This window comes from Zootoca vivipara, chromosome 3 (assembly GCF_965207765.1).
Source record: "Zootoca vivipara chromosome 3, rZooViv2.hap1.1, whole genome shotgun sequence".
NCBI lineage: Eukaryota > Metazoa > Chordata > Lepidosauria > Squamata > Lacertidae > Zootoca > Zootoca vivipara.
The window spans coordinates 68,522,097-68,543,793 of NC_142586.1; the positions used below are offsets into that span (position 1 = coordinate 68,522,097).

A 21,697-nucleotide genomic window follows, 5' to 3' on the forward strand; every position below is an offset into this window, starting at 1 on the left:
TGGTACTTAATCATTGCTTTTTTGCCTTAGCTTTCAACTGAAATGGCTGCTCTGGTTCCATTTCTGCAGTTGGGGGCAGGGGAGGGAGGTACTTGTGGCTGCATATTTATGTAGTGCTACTTGGGAAGAGTTTTCCGTACTATTCTAACAGGACAATTTTGATGAGCCTAACCACAGTTAGATACTCTGGTTAAATTTAATTTTTGAAGAGGGGGTAAAATAATCCTAATAAATAGTTTCACAGAGTGCAGCACTGTCTATGGAAAAAGTCAGGTTAGAATTAAAGTGCAAGCTTAGCTTTCAGATCAACCGTAGCATATGTCTCAGTTTATATGTTGCCCTTTAAAACCTAAAAGAAAGTATGAGTTTCAAGTTTCAGCTTTCAGTTCAAGTTAAAACTAGCTAAAAACTCATTCAGTTTTGAAAATGAGAGCAAGTGAAAACTAGACTAGACTACACCTTAAATGTAAGTTCAGGCTCCGTATAGACTTTATTTAAGGTGTGCTTAATATAAATTTCAAGTGTTAGAGAGTCAGTGAATGTTAAGCTCAGTATTTGGTAGAACTTCAAAACCAGCCAAGCCGTCTTCAGTTTTAAAACTTATACAGGGGGAACCTCGGTTTACACCTACCTCTGTTTATGAATGCCTCCGTTTACGAATGCCACGGACCCGGAAGTTTTTACATCCGGGTTCCACAGCGTCGGATGTGCAGATCGCTTCTGCGCGCAGAAGCGTGCCTTCTGGGAGCAAATGCCTCCGTTTACGAATGCCTCCGTGGAACGGATTGCGTTTGTAAACCAAGGTTCCACTGTACAGGGAGTCTGAGTCTAACATTTTCTGAAGGGTTTCAAGGGTACACCCTTATCTTAATTCCACCCATTGCCTCCTAGCATAAAAAAATAAATAAAAATCCCAGCCCTAGAGGGCTATAGGGACCTACACTCCGTATTTCAAATTTCTGTTCCCTGGAATTTGGTGCAGCCCAACAATTTGAGCCACACATCCTTATATTCTTCAAACAATGACCTATTGATCTGCTTGGCTGCAGGAAGAGGTGAGGGAAGGTAGCCAAAGCTATATATTTAGGGCAATCTAGTGATGGAGATTGTCCTGTGAGCAGGATTAGAAGCACCCACTGACAAAGCATTTCAGCCCTAGTGATAAAGCATTATTGTAGCAAGCTAGTCTGGCAGATGTGCAAGCTCAGCAGCAGGACAAGGAGCCCAGGGCAAACTACTCTCCTCACCTAACAAATGCCAAGCAACAAAGTAAAAGTTATGTTACAACTGTTGCACATCACCCCAATCTCTGCTGAGCGGTGGCAAGATTCCAGGGGGTTCCAGGGTCATGTTTCCATTGTAAATTCAGGCACATAAATAGACTGTAGTGTTTTAATATAAATGGCTTATTTAACACTTACATACACCTAAGAGCACGGGTCGGCAAGGTTTACCTCGCCTGGGCCGGTTCACTCCAGCGGAGATCCCTCCGTGGGTTGGATTGCGCCCATGCGTGAGCAGACGTGATTTCCAGCATCGTGGAAGCAAGGTGCCGCACTGTGCCAGTTTAGCGCACTGTGCCCGTTTAATGCGGGAACTTGCCAAGCGGGTGGCTCGGTTCAGGGACGGCCCGTGGGCCAGTTAAACGACCCCCGTGGGCCGCTTGTGGCCCATGGACCTTAGGTTGCCTACCCCTGCTAAGAGTGTTCAATGGAAAGGGTGCATGCAGGCCCCATTGATGCAAAACTTAGGTTGCTAGGTCAGATGTTGAAAGCTAGAATCTTTAAAGTAGCTTTATCTGAAAAGCTACCTATACCATCCCTAGGGCCAGCTGGACAGGCAGAGCTCAGGGGGGGACCTCAACAAGTGAATGAGACAGTGATGTTTGTATGAGGGTGGTGGTGGATTTGTTTGGTACTGCCGGAGGGGAGGATCTGGGTATAAACCAGCCCCGTAGAACTGGGAGGGCTCTACTTAAACGAGACTGGAACAAAAACGTTGCTGTTTAAAAACAAAAAGGTGGAAGAGCAGCTTTTAAATTGATAACGGAGAAGGCTGATGAACATTCAGGATATATCATTCTGAAGGGTTGAGGGTAAAAATGATTGAATGTTCAAATGGAAGAGGGCAGAACTAGACAATGCTAGTGCAGGTGGTCATAAGAGCCATTCAGAAAATCCAGGTTGCTTTAGATCAGGGGTCAGCAACCTTTTTCAGCACCATCCCTCAGACCGTGTGCTGGGCCAGACTATATTTTGAAGAGAAAAATGAAGAATTACTATGCCCCACAAATAACCCAGAGATGCCTTTTAAATAAAAGCACACATTCTACCCATGTAAAAACATACTGATTCCTGGACCGCCCGTGGACCAGATTGAGAAGGCAATTGGGCCGCATCTGGCCCACTGGCCTTGGGTTGCCTACCCCTACTTTAGATTAAAACATATGTGCCAGAGACATTTGCAGAGATACACTGTATGCCAATGTTTAGATGCTAATGCTAGATGTATCCAAATCAAGATGGGTGGGCTGGGGTGCTTAGTTTTAAAGAAAAGCATAGATAGGTAATGTGCTCATAGTGAATTAATGGGACACTGGTGTTTATGGATATAAACTCCATAGCATACCCACATACATTTGTAGCTTTTGAATTTGTGTTGGCAACTCTCAAGACTCTCCAGCACCATAATTCAAAAGCATCAATTCTTCATTAAAAGGTTCTTTAATTCCTCCTCACTTTCTGCCATCAAGGTTGTGTCATCTGCATATCTGAGGTTGTTGATATTTCTTCCGGCAATCTTAATTCCGGCTTGGGATTCATCTAGTCCAGCCTTTCGCATGATGAATTCTGCATATAAGTTAAATAAGCAGGGAGACAATATACAACCTTGTCGTACTCCTTTCCCAATTTTGAACCAATCAGTTGTTCCATAAGCTTCAAATATAACTTCTCTATTGCCTGGAAACAGTTTCAGAAGTTGCAACAAGTGCAAAAATTAACTCAAAATTAAGGTATGCTAGATGATAAAACAAGCCAAGTTCATTTTCAACTATTTGATAAAACATTATTTCCCCTTCAAGGAAAAATATGATTAAAATGGTCACATTAGTGCATGTAGTTTTTTTCAAGAAGTTCTTATCAAAGAACTATCTGAATTATTTCTACTTTCAGAAACAAAAATGTAAATGCAAAGCTATATAATTTAAAAATCACTGGCAGCACACTCTGCCAGTCGAGCAGTCAAGTCTTTCGAATGGAAGGTCATGTGACTGACACATTTGTCCTCTAAAGAGAAGACACGCAATTCTTTCTTTAGTGCTCTGTATTTTTAACTGGCTGAATGCAAGTCTTAGCCAGAAGTAAGATGAGCTGTAGCTACCCAACAGAAATAGCATTATCATCATTCTGGAATTTATATGCTGGTAACAACAAAACACTAGTAGAAAATAACTTGACTTGGGTTTATAATGTCTTGTTTAAGCTGAGTAACTTTATTTGTTGTGCATGTACCTTTTTATAATGAACTTCTCTCTGCATGGGGTGCATACTGGTCTGTATTATGTATTAGGATGGTTCACAACATCAAAATACAATATGAAAAACACAAAATACGTAATAAAAATAATAACAAAAACAAATCAAGAATAACTCCTCCCACAACACATTCAAAAGGGTATTGGGTGTTAATCAACCAAAGGCCTGGTTGAAAAGAAATGTTTTTGCCTGGTGCCTAAAGGAGTATAATGCTAGACAAACCTCCCTAGGAAGAATATTTCACAAATGGAGCCACTGCAAAAAAGGCCCATTCTCATGTTGCACCCTCCAGATCTCTTGTGGAGGAGGTACATGAAGAAGGGCCTCAGAAGATGATCTCAGTAACCAGGTAGGTTCATATGGAGAGAGGCAGTCCTTGAGGCATTGCAGTCCTGAGCCATTTAAGGCTTTATAGGTCAAAACCAGCGCTTGAATTGGCCCTAGAAACTAATTGACAGCCAGTGCAGTCAGGCCAGGGTCCGTGTAACCTGGCCACCGAATTCTGCACCAGCTGAAGTTAATAGCCTTATTTCCCATGATATTGGCCCAATCCCCTTGTAAAGCTGTCATAAATTGGTGGTTAGGGACCCAGGTGGCGCTGTGGTTAAACCACTGAGCCTAGGGCTTGCTGATCAGAAGGTCGGCGGTTCGAATCCCTGTGACGGGGTGAGCTCCTGTTGCTTGGTCCCAGCTCCTGCCAACCTAGCAGTTCGAAAGCACGTCAAAATGCAAGTAGATAAATAGGAACCGCTACAGCGGGAAGGTAAACGGCGTTTCCATGTGCTGCTCTGGTTTGCCAGAAGCGGCTTTGTCATGCTGGCCACATGACCCGGAAGCTGTACGCTGGCTCCCTCGGCCAATAATGCGAGATGAGCGCGCAACCCCAGAGTAGGTCACGACTGGACCTAATGGTCAGGGGTCCCTTTACCTTTAAATTGGTGGTTATCACTGATTCTTGTGGAATCCAATTCCGTAGATTAATTAGTGAACTGTATTAGATTAGGTAGGTATATTCTGCAAGAGAAGCGTTTATTTGTAGGATCATGCATCCAAATAAGAAATCTCTAAATTTTGTACCTTAGAAATTCCAAATATGGGCACCCTTTTTCTTAAAACAAAACAAGCAAAACACGCCTGTATCCTTGCCTGCCAGAGGCAAACTTTTAAAGGAAAGATGACACCTCATATGAAATGGCAAACAAAACACCATACCTCCAGATTTACTACCTGCCTTTCTGTCAAAGAACTGCAAACTGTCTAAGTACTTGGATCTGAATAGGGTCACAGTCAACTTGGTAACTTACTTTCATATGGCGGGGATTGGTATTCAGTTGCTGTGTGAGCTTACTGGTAAATGTTGACTTTTTTTTTTTTGTATTAACAGCTCACATTAACTTGTGTTCGTGCCCAAAGAGCATGGTTTTTTGCCCCTCTTATGTAGAGCAGTGTTACCAAAAACTAAGTCAATATTTAGATTTATATAAGTTCCATGGTAATGACTCTGAACCTGGACATATACAAATGTATTCACTCCTGGCTCTTTTATCTTGTTGCATGTTAAATAACTAGAAAAAGGAATCGTGGGAAAGGTTGCAGTTAGAACAAGTATCATTAGGTAGAAAATGTCCAGGTGAAGAGAAATGTAAGGAGATAATGCTAGCTCCCCCCCACCCTCTGTGTGTCTTTAACATTGTGACCATTAAATTTGTCAGAGAAATAGTGTTTGCATATCATTTGAACTGATAGCTTTCTTTGAAAAGATAAGGGAGTAGTGTTGGCTGATAAATAATGTCAATTTACTGTTGCTTGGCCTAAGCACTGTAATGTGCATCATAGATTTATTCCAAAGGAAGTGTGCCATATCATATTAGTTTGGTACTGCATATCCTGCTGAGATATTTGCAGGGATACATATTTATTTTTTAGTTACCAAGTTGTATCAGAAAAGTACAACGGGCTTGACAGTTTGAGTGTCCACAAACATTTAAGTCAGAAATAGTATGTCTTGTTTTCATTTGGTATCCATTCTTAGCTGTTAGTAGTAATTTTTGTTTACTTTCGGGAAGGGTCACAGCTCAGTGGTAGAGCTTACTGCATTGCATTGGAAGGTTGCAGGTTCAACCCCTGGCAATGTCTCCTGCTTGAAACCCTGGACAGGCACTGCCACTCAGACAGTTCAGAGCTACCGTGTTTCCCCTTTTTAAAGACACCGTCTTTAAAGGGGGTGTCTTTTTTTTAACGGTGCTACAAGACTTGGGTTTTGTGAAGCAAGAACTGTCTATGGATAGATCTGCTCTGGGCGCCGGCGCTGGAGCCCTATCGGTTGCAAAAGCTGACGCAGATTGCAACGTAAAAGAGGAGATACTCAAGCCGTTGCATTGGGACACCTTGTTGGGAAAAAAATTGAATATCTCCCCATTCGCGACGCTTTTAAAGCCTTCCCTTTGTCCCCTTCCTGAGCTGACTCTCGAAACATTAATGAACTCCCTCCCCCTTGCCCTTCTCCCCTCTAACATGCCTGCCTGCCTGCAGGGACGATGAGGTGGGAAACCTCTTTGCCAAGTTACCGTACAGCAGTTAAGAGAGGGATGCGGGCAGACGGACAGGTTGCCCTCCTCGCCACCCCTTCAGGCTTCCTGCGCTCCACCGGCAGCTCCTCTTAAGCAGTGGGGGCGGGAAGTGATCCTGCCAAGGGATCTGGCTCTGGAGACTCTGCAGGGGGTGGGGTAGGGCTGCTTCATCCAGCGGCAGGCTCGCAACTCCCCCCTCGCCGTCGCTAGGGCTGCTGAGGCTGGATCGTGCCCCTCATCCTGCGCCTGCGCTGTGCGCCAGGTTTAGCCTGATCTGGTTCCGCGAGTTCCTAAAGAACTGCGAGATCCAGATCTGCGAGTTCCTAAAGAACTGCCAATGCCGCCGCCATCTAGGCTTGGCGGGGCTCGGTGAAATTGCAGCCCGATGGCCCAGAGAAACAGCGGGCCATCACCTACGCTGCAGGAAAGCCTCCGGAATCATGTGGGAGGGCTAGCGGGCCTCCGGCCGCCGCTCTGCCTCAGGCCATGCCGTGCACAATGTTTCGGCGGCGCAGCTCCCGCCGCCATCAGTCGCCCTGCTGCCACTCTGCCTCGGGCCATGCGGCCCACAATGTTCCGACAGCAGGGCTTCTGCCGCCGCTCTGCCTCCCGCCGCCGCTCTGCTTCGGGCCATGCGGCCCATAACGTTCCGGCGGCACAGCTCCCGCCGCCGTAGTCGCCCCGCTGCCGCTCTGCCTCAGGCCATGTGGCCCACAATGTTCTGGCGGCGCAGCTCCCACCGCCGTCAGTCGCCCCGCTGCCGCTCTGCCTCGGCCATGCGGCCCACAATGTTCTGGCAGCAGAGCTTCCGCTGCCGCTCTGCCTCCCGCCGCCGCTCTGCTTCGGGCCATGCGGCCCACAACGTTCCGGCAGTGCGGCTCCCGCCGCAGCTGCCGCTCTGCTTCGGGCCCCCTCCCATCTGGTCTCAAGCCTCTCTGAGGCTCCAAAGGGAAGCAACAAGGTGTAACGGATTGACACAGTTTTGAAATATTTATTCCTACCTGGCTGGAAAAGAGTTAATCCACCTCCAGCCTGACTGACATAACATTCTGATGGGGGCGGGACTGTTCCCAGTTTAAAAGGAGAGAGGAGCGGTTTGGTCAGTTAGGTGGTTGGCAATTGACAGTTGGGAGTTAGGGAGTTGGTAGAGGGTAGAGTGTTAAAGAGGGATGCAGGAGCTGTATGAAGAAAACTGTGTTAAATAAAAAAAGAAGATATGTGCTTTTAAGAACCAAAGAAACTCATGTTTATAAGTTAAATAATAAAGTTAAATGTGCTTAAACGTTCACTGACTCGGCAGTGTCTCGGTACCTTCAGAGGTGTGACAAAGAGGGGAGAACAAAGCTTTCCTGGGGAAGAGGAAACTGTTTGCTGTTTCTCCTGTCATACAAAGGGCTGGTTAGCGAAGCCGAAGGAGCCACATAGTTGCCTAAGGGAGAGGCACACTGTAGCAGTAGGGATCCCAGGGAGGGAGACCCCACTGGTGGCCATAGGTTTCGAATCCAGAGCCTGAGGTACTCTGGAGACAAGTCCAATTTGGACTCTGGAGGGTTTTTTTCTCCTGTTTGTGGAGAAGCACAGGGAGAGCCTCTGAGGTTAAAGCAGTGAGGTGGGGGATCCATCACATTTTTGGTGGCAGCGTCGTGATTCGAAAACAACACCCACACGCTGAGTGAAGTCGAATAAGACAAACAAATCCTGTCAGAAGATGGCACATTTACGAAAGGGGAGAGAGGCAAAGGGAGATGTGAGAACTGAGGAAGTTGAAACTAGTGAAGAAAATTCCAACTCAGAGCTACAAATTTTGAAGATTAAGTTGGAAATAGCTCGCATTAAAGCAGAAAAAAGTAGAGTTGAAGCAGAAAAAAGTAGAGTTCAAGCAGAACAAAGTAGAGTTGAAGCAGAGAAAGAAATACAGCTGGAACTATTGAGGACAGAGAGAGAGAGAGAGATGTATTCTTTTCGGCTTGAGGAGATGAAATTATGGGCAAGATTACCTCAGAACCCCGTTACTAATTATAGTACCTCCAGTAGTTTGAAGAGATTCCCAAAATTTGTAAAAGGGAATGACTTAGCCAAGCCACAACAGGTTAGTGTCATTACCCGAGCGCGGGCTCAGGTGATGGAGAGTCGCCCACCAGCCATTATTGAAAGCCCTGAAGTTGCTGAGGAAAGCACCTCACAGTATGATGTGCCCATTGCTCAAGAGCACAGCAGTCAGTTCTTGGAGGAGCATAAAGGGGATATAACATCAACAGAATGTGGGGAAAAAGACCAATTGATTGATACACAGAGGAATATAGAGGATCCCTGTGTATTCAAGAATATTGATGAGAGTTGTTCCCAAAGAGGGATGGTCTTTCCTAGGGAGGATATAATCGACTTGGGAAATGCCTTAACGTCAAAAACTAGTAAAGAGATTCTGACACTTGATGGGCAAAAGATTTTTGAGACTACAACTGAGAGGATGCAAACTAGTGCACCTTTAAACCTACTGCTTTCTGAATATAAGGAAGAAGAGAGCAAAGAACGTACAGTGTTTGTATATATCATACAGCAACTGCAGAGTTATTTTCGGGAGCTTAGAAAGCAAGCTGCTGGCAAAATATCAATTGCACAGCATTGCCCAAAATCAGGTGAAGAATACCCATGGATGTATGAAAATCTAAGGTATGACCAAAGAGCAGCTCAAAGATGTGCATATGCTCTGCATTCATTTTATCATTGTCCTGCTGATGCAGAATCTGATCCTGTGAGGATTCGAAAGCAAAGAGAAACCCACAGGAAAATGATTGCCAGGAAGCGGGAAAAGGAAGATGCTCACATGGTGAGACCGGACGACCACTTGTACACCCAATCAAAGTCTGAGGCAGGTGTTACTTCTCAAGTAGAAGGTCACCAGGTCGGGTTTGATGAACGACACATCGCCGGGCTAGCTGAAGTGCAGTGCATCAAAGGAAAAGCAACGCGGCAGGACGAGGAAAAGCAACGCAGTAAAGTACAGCACGTGTCTCCTAATGCAGAGTCATCAAAAGTTCAACAGACCATTCCAGTTTGAGACTTTCATCTGCATCACTTGTTGAACTTTATTCCTTCAAACTCATCATTGTCTTTTGTAAAAAATGCCTTTTGATTATTAGGAGTCACCGGAAGAAATGTTGAAAACATTATATCTTTACTGCAACTGAATTAATTATTAAAATCTTAACTGCAAGTTCAGATCTTATTTATCTCATTGTTTGGTGCTGTGGCTGTATACAACAGGTTAGTATAAAGGTAGGAGGAGAGGAGGAGTACATGTGTCAAAGGTATAAAATAGTGTTATAAGATACATGAACACCTGACTGGGTTTACATAAATAGATATGAGAAGCGTATTTAGCAGCAAGGTATTCAAATTCTGTTATAATCTTGAAAGTGATTTAAGAAGTGTATTTTGAATTCTGTTTTATGTGAGGCTCAGAAAGGTTCGACATAAAAATTTAGGAAATACCTAGTTTATCTGTAAGAAAAAGTATAACCTTACTCTATACTAAATATATATATGGGTGGATATCAAGTTGGTAGTGTGTTTGTGCCTTGTGCATACTTAAAGGGTATAGGTCACATGGTAATGTTGATAGCAAATCTTTGTATTGACTATTTATGTATATTGACAATATGTATGGTTGTAATTTTTTCTATGTTATGTAAAGCATATTAGAGGTGTGTGTCTGAGAAGGAACCCTGACCCATTGCTTCGGCACTACTGTAAAGGAGTAAGTAATGCCTACGCAATGTCTTTGCGGTGGGGGAGATATGTAACGGATTGACACAGTTTTGAAATATTTATTCCTACCTGGCTGGAAAAGAGTTAATCCACCTCCAGCCTGACTGACATAACATTCTGATGGGGGCGGGACTGTTCCCAGTTTAAAAGGAGAGAGGAGCGGTTTGGTCAGTTAGGTGGTTGGCAATTGACAGTTGGGAGTTAGGGAGTTGGTAGAGGGTAGAGTGTTAAAGAGGGATGCAGGAGCTGTATGAAGAAAACTGTGTTAAATAAAAAAAGAAGATATGTGCTTTTAAGAACCAAAGAAACTCATGTTTATAAGTTAAATAATAAAGTTAAATGTGCTTAAACGTTCACTGACTCGGCAGTGTCTCGGTACCTTCAGAGGTGTGACAAAGAGGGGAGAACAAAGCTTTCCTGGGGAAGAGGAAACTGTTTGCTGTTTCTCCTGTCATACAAAGGGCTGGTTAGCGAAGCCGAAGGAGCCACATAGTTGCCTAAGGGAGAGGCACACTGTAGCAGTAGGGATCCCAGGGAGGGAGACCCCACTGGTGGCCATAGGTTTCGAATCCAGAGCCTGAGGTACTCTGGAGACAAGTCCAATTTGGACTCTGGAGGGTTTTTTTCTCCTGTTTGTGGAGAAGCACAGGGAGAGCCTCTGAGGTTAAAGCAGTGAGGTGGGGGATCCATCACACAAGGTACGTCTTATTTTCGGGGTATGTCTTATATTTCGCGAATGCATAAAAACCCTGCCATGGCTTATATTATGACTACGTCTTAAAAAAGGGGAAACACGGTATATAGAACAGTGATCTCCCTCAGTAAAAGGTACCTTCCTATCTGCTATTCTTCTGCAAGTGCACTTAGTTGAACATAATACATACTCATTACCTATCACAATTTCTTTTTCTTATTGTGGTTTAATTCAGTAAATCCTGTTGTTTCCTAAAATGGCTACATTTCTTTGAGAACTTTCTTCATAAATTCATTTCTTGAATGAATCTCTTCCATCCTTAATGGTACTAGTCAGTTGTTCCCAAAGTTGCTTTGGTGCATCCCATCTGGGCTGCAAGAATCATAGAATCGTACTCTAGTCCAACCTCCTGCATTGTAGGAATTGCAATAGTAAGTGGGAGTGGGTGACATGAACTACCAGAGAGTAAGACCCATTGGCAGCACTGCAGAACTGTTGTGTTGGGCAAGGAATCGAGTGAGAAAAGCCTCTCCCAAGCATCCCTCCTTTGTCGCAGCCTGTTTTAAGTTAGAATACTGGTAACTATAAAACCACATGATAATTTTGTGTCTTATACCAGTGTTTTCTCACAGTGTTTTTGTGGGGCCATGCAAGTTAAATGCCAGTATTTTGATCTTAATGATGTGTAACATTTTTGTCTCAAAGTTAGAACATAAAACTGAATTTCAACAAAATGTTGTAGTGTGGAGTGCTGCTGTTTTGACTTCTACCCACTCCAACAGTCAGCATTTTGTGACAACTGAGAACACTATGACCTCATTAGAACTGGGTGATATATTGTCCAAATCCAGTTTCAAGTCCATATCATGATACACGTTTCATAATTTCGGACCCGGCAATATATTGCAAATCATGGGGGGGGGGGGTTGCGCTATGCAAAAATCACAATGTGGGAAAAACCTCAAAGACAGCCACTGGTTCTACATAGCTCCATCCTAATTTCACACATTGTGATATATCACTATATTGTGATATTTAGCTGGTGATAATATTGCATTGTTGAAACCAGGCATCACCCAGCCCTAGACTTCATGGGCTGTTTTTGGAATCACCCCGCTTTTGTAACTATTTTTTTGTATTTCTGCAAATGTTAGTGTCCACCGAAGCTTGGTGGTACCTCCCTCTTGGACATGAGTGGTGGCTTTTTGGCTACATAAACAACAGCACTCATAGTCTGGGCATTGTAGACAGAGGGAATGGCAGTGTACTCTTGAAGCTCCAGTACATATGTGGAAAAGTCGCTTTAGAGATAGAGCAGGTTCGTGGGTTTGAGCCCCACTTCAGGCAAAAAAGATTCTTGCATTGCAGGGGGGTTGAACTAGAGGACCTCTTGGTCCTTTCCAACTCTGCAATTCTATGAATGCTATATGGAAGCTGTTTGATTGTTGTTTGTGCTGGGCAACTGAGGGTGATTAGCTTGTGGTTAATCATCATCATCAAACCGTTTATTGGCATCACAGACAAACATCCAAAACAAATCAATACAGAATTACCACTTCCCCAGTGGCACAAAACATTTGCTAAAAGAAAGGAGGCAGAGCAGTCTATCGCCACATCTCTAGGTCTCCAGGGAGATCAGACGTCTGCAGTGTATTTTGACGACAAAAAAACAAATGGAGATATTTAGTCACTAACTTGGTGAGCTCCTGATCATTCCCCAGTAATAGAAAATGTATAACCTCCAACTCTGGTTTCCATTTGGGGATGCAGAGTTGATCTAGAAATTGCTGACGGAGATCAGCAAAGTTTACAATTAAGAACCATATGTGTAAGGGCTTCCACCAGGTGGTCTTCACATGGGCAAGTTCTTTCTCCTTCCACCCTGCCTGAGAACCTTCCCCAAAGGAGGTTTGATGAATTTGAATTAAACCTGGCCAGTGAAGATGCCCTTCTTTCTTGAGGGTTAAGCAGAAATTCAAGGTAGTTGTGGTTAGTGTCATGTGCCCAAGAAAGTTGGAAAAAAAGAGGGGAACATGTTTTCTCTGTTAGTTCCGCTTGTGGTTATTCACTTGTCTGTGCTCAAGATTCTTGCTCTTGTTGTCTGGTGACAAAAATCTCTCTTACATGGAATTCTCCCATACTTGCATGTGAAGTTTAAGAATGATTGCAACTAGGTTTTGCTGTATGAAAAAAATTATATATTAGGATCTACTAGAAAAGATTCACTGTAGTTTCAGTAACACCTAGCTTTTATCTAACATTTATAGTATAGTAAAAAGTATCAAAGAAAATCCAGTGCAAAACCTTAACAGCATATAATACGTTCATCAACATTACTTGAAATTAGAACTCAACCATTTCTTTGCCCCCCTCCAATTATTAAAAAGAACACTAAACTTTTCAATTATGTGAGTGTTTAGTGTGTGAGAGAAGAAAAGCTGGTTAGACAATACAAGATTTGCCAACTATATTAGACTAATAAAAACCATGCTTTGTCAGACTTTCCAGAAGTCTACTTACAGCAGCACATTAGCAGTATAAATTATTTTATCCATTGATACAGACTTATGTGTAGTCTGCTTTCCATTGGAGATTCTTCATCTCCCTTTTGCACCCTCAGTTTTACCCTCTCTACTTTGAAGGAAAATGCTTACAGAAATGTCTGACATTGGGAAACATGATTTTTAATCAATTGAGAGGAGAGGTATTGGCCAAATAAAACAATTAAAAATATTGTGATGTGCTTTTACACCAGGCATCCCCAGACTTTGGCCCTCCAGATGTTTTGGACTACAATTCCCATCTCCCCTGATCATTGGTCCTGTTAGCTAGGGATCATGGGAGTTGTAGGCCAAAACATATGGAGGGCCGCAGTTTGGGGATGCCTGTTTTACACCATAGATTGTTTTAACTTGTGTTTCTGGATCACAAAAAAGAATGATACAGTTTTCAGGATTTGAAAAGAAAAGACTGTGGAACAATTATTATTGTCCTTGAACATTAATGAAACATTTAATTAAAAACACCAGCTAATTTTAAATAATGGCATAATAAACAAAAACTACATTGTGGGCCACACAGCCATGTTTATAGAGAGAGCTTTGTAAACCAAATATATAGATAAGTATCATTTCAAGATGATACAATATCCACAGCCATGGTAGAAGCAAAATTATCAGGTGATGTAGGCAACCCCACCTTCTGACAATATAGAAGTGGAAGGTGGGGGTGTTGCAGTATTTGCTGCATTTCCAGTACATAAGATTATCTTTCATAAGGTTATACTTACTATCCATTAAAGCTGCAAAATAAATCCAAATACAGAATTAAACAGCTTGCTATTTGTAGCTTTGTGATCTGTCAGCACAAGACTGCTGTAATTGTAGAAATTGTGTCTGTTAAAGTTTTAGCAACTGAACTATGGACTTTAAATCCAGATGGAAAACAGCATTTGTGTGCATGGATAGTAACTTTGGAAAGATGTTGTCTGCAGATGTCCCTGGCAGTAACAATATCTAAATGGTTTCCCCAATCTATGGTCAATAACTCTGTAACTGCTTGCAACTGCCAATTGTTATTTTTCTTTTCGGATTTATATAGATACTTACTTTATAAGACTTGGTGGAAGCCCACAAGATCCTCATGTGCAGCTTCCACTATACAACCATTTTTCATGCAAAGCTGTTAATAAAGTTTTCCATTGCAGACTGCCTATAGCTCTGCATATGTGCCTCTGTTTGATGAAGTCTATGGTATCCAAAATGTTATGTGAAAGAGATCAGCCTCCACTTCTGCTATGTTGTCCTTCTAAAAAGTTCAGTGCTGTTTAGAAGTTATGAATACTGACTTCCTTCCAGTGTTCTTAGAATGTAGGAGGAGGTCCAAGGAGAGTAGTGTTTTAGATTTAGGACTGAAAAAATAGAGATCTCATGTAGGTAGAGTAGTGTCTGAGGGAGTTTCTCTATTTTGCAAACATGTTTCCACTTCATATATTGAAATGTGATAAGCTTTTGCAAGTGCATTGATACTGTAAAATACACTCCTAATAGTCTACTTTATTTGTTCAGGCAGAAGGAGAAGATAGCCTTAAAAAGATGCAGTTGATGGAACTTGCAATTCTCAATGGCACCTACAGAGACGCCAATATCAAATCACGTAAGTACAACAGAAATGTGGGGGCTTTATATGCAAGGATGCTTTTAAGTTGTGTTTGTTCACACTAGATGGGAAGACAAAATACTGCCTGTGTTACATATGTAGCCCACTGACCCCTGATAGATCTTGCCATTTCCATAATCTTGACTTCTACACAGAAAACATCTCATGAATGTGCTTCACATGCCCTATCTTGCTTTTCCAGAATGTGCACACTCTCAGTTTGTGTAGTAATATGACACAGCTGTACTTATAATGTCATGGCATCATACAAAGTGAGCAAAGCATGCTGCTGAGAGGATTGGGATTAGGCACATTTCTTTCACATCTTAACTCTCCTTAAGCGTATCTTTAAATATTGATCTAGCTGTGTAAGACCCACTTTTCTTTGAGGGCTTCTGCATGACTGGGGTTAATTTAGATCTAGCCATGTGAGCAGAGGCTGCTTGCATGGTTGATGGCAAAAGAATTGGCACCTGCAAGGAAGGGTGTATATGCCAGTGCTGTAGGAAAGACCCACTGAATCAGCTACCATCTCTTAGTTCCAAGGAGTACCAGTTAAAAAATTTTTTTTTAAAGATATTTAAAATATAGTCAGTGTTTTCTGTGTAATTATTGGCATGTTTTCCCCTTTTTCAACTCTTCAGCTGTTAGTTCAGTCATATATTTTTTGCAATGGTTCTTAGTTTCATTCAGCATGTTTTCAGAAACTGCATATTCAAGGTTATCTTAAAACTAAATGTCTTGCACTAATTGGGTTAGATTTCAGTCATGTTTGAAACATAATTAACAGGCAAATCATTGCACTTTGAGGGTAAGAGTAGTCAGCCTAATCACTAATTGATATGGGCAATAATTTTTCCTGTCACTGCCTTCTTTCATTTAATGAACCACAGTATCGCATAACAAACCCAGCAGAGACTTACATAATGCAACTAAGTTGGCTCATTCTGTTAGCTTTAGCACAGAGCTTGTCCAGAGAAAAATTGATTTCTGGTGTGTTAAGGGGACCTAAAATTATTCTTAGGCTTTGATCAGTGTGTTGGAGGCTCCAGATGCATGCATTTAGGAAAACAGCTTTCATTGAAAAGAGGTGAAATGTTAACAAAAAATTATCTTCCTGCTGTTCTAGTGTCTCTTGATATCATCTGTATATGTTTAAACTGTGCTTAAATTGGTTAAAAGAACTTAACACTGAAATCCTTCTATACTTGGGAGTAATTTCTAAGTAAATATGTAATGGTTAAAACCTACAAGTCTAATTGATGCATATGGGACCCTGCAATCCAATTAAAGCTCAGCTGATTTTCAGTGATTTTTATGGACTGTCTTACAGGTAGATTTGCCAGTAGCTGAATTTTTCTTACATTTTAGGCGTGTATCTTGAAGCTTACTTGGAACATTAGCAGTCCCTGGATTATTTGCTTTCTTTAAGTGGATGTAGTGGTGGTGATAATGGGAGGTTCTAGCTGCTGTAGTTCTAGATATACAGTGAGGGGGGAAAGTATTTGATCCCCTGCTAAATTTTCCCATTTGCCCTCTGACGAAGAAATGACCAGTCCATAATTTTAATGGTGGGTTTATTGTAGCTGTGAGAGACCGAATAACAACAGGAAAAACCCCAGAAACCCAGAATACAAAAGTCAGAGATGGATGTGCATTATAATGAGTGAAATAAGTATTTGATTCCCCTATCAACCAGCCAGATGCCAGGCTACCTGGTATCTTCACTGTATGTAACAAGCTGAGATTAGAAGCACCTGCTGTAAGGGAGAGGTTTTACCTGTAATCCCAGCTCATTACAGTACCTGTACAAAAAACACCTGTCGACAGAAGCAATCATTCCAGCAGATTCCAAACTAGCCATCATGACCAATGCCAAAGAGCTGTCCAGGGATGTGAGGGACAAGATTGTAGACCTGCACAAGGCTGGACTGGGCTACAAGACTACCGGTATTGTGAAGCAGCTTGGTGAGAAGGTGACAACAGTTGGTGCAATAATTCGCAAATGGAAGAAACACAAAATAACTGCCAACCTCCCTCGGTCTGGGACTCCATGCAAGCTCTCATCTCGTGGAGTTGCAATGATCAGGAGAATTGTGATGAAACAGCCCAGAACTACATGGGGGGATCTTGTCAATGATCTCAGGGCAGCTGGGACCATAGTCACCATGAAAACAGTTGGTAACATACTATGCCGTGAAGTACTGAGATCTTGCAGAGCCCGCAAGGTCCCCTTGCTCAAGACAGCACATCTACAAGCCCATCTGCAGTTTGCCAATGCACATCTGAATGACCCAGAGGAGCAGTGGGTGAAAGTGTTGTGGTCAGATGAGACCAAAATCAAGCTCTTTGGCATCAACTCAACTCGCCATGTTTGGAGGAGGAGGAATGTTGCCTAGGACCTCAAGAACACCACCCCCACTATCAAACATGGAGGGGGACATATTATGCTTTGGGGGTGTTTTTCTGCTAAGGGGACAGGACACCTTCACCGCATCGAAGGATGATGGATGGGACCATGTAACATCAAATCTTGGGTGCGCACCTCCTTCCCTCAGCCAGGGCATTGAAAATGGGTCCAAGATGGGTATTCCAGCATGACAATGACCCAAAACACACGACCAAGGCAACAAAGGAGTGGCTCAAGAAGAAGCACATTAAGGTCCTGGAGTGGCCTAGTCAGTCTCCAGACCTTAATCCCATCGAAAATTTGTGGAGGGAGCTGAAGGTTCGAGTAGCTACACATCAGCCTCGAAATCTTACTGACTTGGAGAGGATCTGCAAAGAGGAGTGGGACAAAATACCTCCTGAGATGTGTGCAAACCTGGTGGCCACCTACAAGAAACGTCTGACCTCTGTAATTGCCAGCAAGAGTTTTGCCACCAAGTACTAAGTCATCTTTTGCAAGGGGATCAAATACTTATTTCACTCATTATAATGCACATCAATCTCTGACTTTTGTATTCTGGGTTTCTGGGGTTTTTCCTGTTGTTATTCTGTCTCTCACAGCTACAGTAAACCTACCATTAAAATTATGGACTGGTTATTTCTTCATCAGAGGGCAAATGAGCAGATTTAGCAGGGGATCAAATACTCCCCCCCCCTGTAGTGGAAATGTGCAAGCAATATTATGTTGATGTTTTCAATAAAGTCAGGTTTATTGCCAGGCACCTCTAGGTAGGGCCGGAAAAGACTCCTGTCTGAAACTGGTTGCTATAAGTCAGTATAGACAATACTAAGCTAGGTAGATCAGTGTTCTGACTCTAAATAAGGTAGCTTCATATGTTCATATGATTTGATGGTCTGTACTGTGGAGTGTAGGCAGTTACTCTTAACTAAAGGTAGGGTTAGCAGCTTTTTTCTCTACCAAATATTTGGCACATAGTGTTATGTGCCTCTGAGCATATGCAGAATGCATTTCCTTGGTTAAGGGAGCTCTTCCTTGTTTACCCAGTAACCTTGTTACTTCAGAATCTGATTTCCTTCAATCTGTCTGCCTGCTTTAGGATAGCAGTGGCCCTAAATGTGCTACCCTGCCACATTTTCTTTTTTCTTTTTTATAGCCCGCTCTTCCTCCCAAAATCCAGGGCAGCAGTACAATAAAATACAATAAACAAAACATTTAAAAATATTTAAAACTTTTAAAATGGTGCAGTATTCTCACAGCTAATCACTACAAGGTTGCCAGGAACAAGGACTTCTACTAGCACAACAGGGCTTTCCCCTCACTCTCTAAGATGGTTGATACTTAGGGGTAAGCTCCCAAGGGTTAAGGAACTTAGGTCCCAGGCTTTTGAGGGCATTGTATGCTAGTAACAACACTTTGAATTGGGAAAAGAAGCATACTTGCAGCCCATGTGGTGCTTTTAGGACCAGAAATACAGATTGCAGTCTAAATATTCTGCTGAGTCAAGGCTGTTCCTGTCTTTTCTAACCGAACTTAGGTTTTCCATACTAAAAATGGGATGTTTTGGGAATTGTTTACTAACACTAAAGGTTCAAGGTCAGAGAGAAAAGCAAAGAGCTCCCCCCACATACCTGATTTCCCCTCACTCTCTAAGATGGTTGATACTTAGGGGTAAGCTCCCAAGGGTTAAGGAACTTAGGTCCCAGGCTTTTGAGGGCATTGTATGCTAGTAACAACACTTTGAATTGGGCAAAGAAGCATACTTGCAGCCCATGTGGTGCTTTTAGGACCAGAAATACATGGTCCTGTTGGGTTGCCCCACTCAATAACCACACAGTGAGCACATTACAGTAGTCCAGGCAGGATGTCACTAGAGAATGGACAACTGAGGCCAGACTTTCCCAGTCCAGGAACATCTATAGCAGGCAAACCAGCCTAAGCTGGGCACAATCACTTCTAGCCACAGAAGCCACTTTGGACTCAATTGACAGGTTAGAATCCATCAATACTCCCAGAGTGTAAACATGTTCCTTCATGTGGAGTGCAGCCATCCTCCCCCCACAAAAAAGGTGGTCTGTCTAATAATTCCTGGACATGGGTACTACCCAGCCACAGTACTTCTGTTTGGTTAGAATTCAACCTCAGTTTATTAGCCCATCACTGCTTCAAGCGCTAATCCATGGTATCAGCATGCTGATGACATCATGATCAAAATCCCCACATGACAGTTCTGGATGATTTCATATAGCTACTGGATAATGTTTGATGTATCAGTGACTTACTCCCAAGTAAGCAGACACAGATTGCAGCCTAAATATTCTGCTGAGTCAAGGCTGTTCCTGTCTTTTCTAACCGAACTTAGGTTTTCCATACTAAAAATGGGATGTTTTGGGAATTGTTTACTAACACTAAAGGTTCAAGGTCAGAGAGAAAAGCAAAGAGCTCCCCCCACATACCTGATTTTTTTTTTACCATCACATTACAGTACTGTGTTTTATTAGAGAAGTCGAACCAGGAATACTGTAACCTGCCACTTCTGTCCTAAATATGTTCTCCTGCGCTCTTAGCAGACTGAATTTCAGGCCACTCTTCCATGACATGAGCAAATAGTTGGGTATTTTACATTGGTCCTTTCCTAACTTTTTATTTATTTAAAAGATTTATACCCATTTCCCCTTCCCCAAAGGAGTCACTTAAAGCTCCTTACAAATGAAGAGCAAACACAAAAGCATTAAATACAATCACTAAAACAGAAATTAACAAAACTGAAAACAGCAAAAACACTAAGAGTCTCATTGACAATACATTAAGCAGCAACAGAATCAAAAGTAGATTTTAAAAAGCAAGTGTTTATTTGCTGGTGGACAAGAAAGAGGAAGGTAACTTAACCTCTTGGGACAAGGAGGCACCACCACAGAAAAAGCTCTCTTATGTGTTGGTTACCTACACATACAAGACAAAAGCAACAGTTGATCTTAACAGATGGACAGATTCACACAAGAGTAGCTTTAACTTTAAATCAAACTTTAAATCAAACTTTAAATCAAGCTTTATTGGTAAAAGCCAGCTCCTTGAATTGCACTTGAAAACCAGTACAAGCCAGTGCAGCTGATACAGCAAGTCACATGATCATAGAGCACTTTGCCCTGTTCAGATTTTAGCAGCAGCATTCTGCACCAATTTGAGAGTACTTTTAAACTGCAGCCTCTCAGAAGCATGTTGTTACCAGGTCCAAAAGGCTCTCCAAAAAGCGAATTGTAGTCTAAATCTGATTAACGACACTGGACATTATGTTCTGATGAATCAGTAAAGCTAGGCTTAAACACTAAGTGATTTTAAAAGCAGTGACAGCATTATGTATTAAAAGCACATTTACACATCTTAACTTACTTTAAAAAAATACTATTTTAAATACTACCTATTTTTCTAGCGTTCATACTGGCATTTAAGAAAAATAGAGAAATAGTGATTTTTTTTGTTGCTAACTATACCCGAAAGGCTAAAGTGTTGATGCTGAAAGTAGATAAAAGTTATAAATAAATGCTGATGTTTTTATACTAAATATGTTTTTTGATGAGTTGCAATTTGAACATGTTACCTTGTATGATATCTAAGCTTAACTGAAGTTCTGTGGACTCTGTAATCTAACTTTTTAAAATATTCCATATGCAATTACAACAGTATTTTCTTTGTTTCCTGCATGCCTCTCAGTCTCATGCAGTCTTGAAGGCATAGGTAATGAAAAAATATGTGGTCTAAATTGAGCTTTTGTGCTGTGTAACCTGTTTTAGAAATCTCCTCTACCATTTTAAATTGGCTTTTGTTTTGCATGTTCATACTTAATCACACTGGGAAATGAAAAGCTGTTTGCTTTTGAATGGTGTGCTTTGCCACTGTGTGATCAATGCATGTACTAATGATTTCCTTTTATTTTTCTTCTTTCCTATTTTCCTACTTTCTCATCTTTCCATGTTTTGCACTGCTGTCTCCATACTTTTCTTCTAAATTTCTTTGCTTACTGTAGCAGCCCTTGCCTTTTCTCTTGCAGCAACAGCCCAGGCTCCAAGGATTATTACGGGGCCTGCGCCTGTTCTCCCACCAGCTGCCCTGCGTACCCCTACGCCAGGTGGCCCTACCTTAATGCCTTTGATCAGACAAATACAGACCGCTGTCATGCCAAATGGAACTCCTCACCCAACTGCTGCAATAGTTCCCCCAGGACCTGAAGCTGGTTTAATTTACACACCGTATGAGTATCCCTACACACTGGCTCCTGCTACATCAATTCTTGAGTATCCTATTGAACCCAGTGGTGTATTAGGTAAGTTCCTCCTAGATAATTTTTTGAATATTAATTTATCAGGTGGTGAGTTTCTTACACTAAGATGAATACAGTATGAGGAAACATTTATTTATTTGTTTATTTATTTATGGAATTTTATTTACAACATAACACAACCCCCCCACCCCCTAATACACAAATCCACCCTCATTAAACGTGAACATAACATACAGTGAACATAACATACAATGCAAACAATCAAATAAAAGACTTCCTTTATCC

At 42.1% G+C, this 21,697-nt stretch overlaps 1 protein-coding gene across 23 annotated transcripts in view; it reads left to right on the top strand.

Moving 5' to 3' along the window:
- QKI (QKI, KH domain containing RNA binding) overlaps window positions 1–21,697 on the top strand; it is a 113,402-nt gene that overhangs the window by 80,755 nt on the left and 10,950 nt on the right. For 8 of the 23 annotated variants that reach the window (XR_004692152.3, XR_009557358.2, XR_015949029.1 and 5 more), the window contains exons 5-6: window positions 14,636–14,723; window positions 21,158–21,454. Coding sequence is in view for 16 of the 23 variants with exons in the window: in XM_035108586.3 (XP_034964477.1) it covers window positions 14,636–14,723; window positions 21,158–21,454 (385 nt within the window). In the remaining 7 variants the exon portion in view is untranslated. Of the gene's footprint in view, window positions 1–14,635; window positions 14,724–20,844; window positions 20,869–21,157; window positions 21,455–21,697 lie in introns of all 23 variants that reach the window. The other 15 variants (XR_015949032.1, XM_035108588.3, XM_088666310.1 and 12 more) reach the window with 4 other exon arrangements.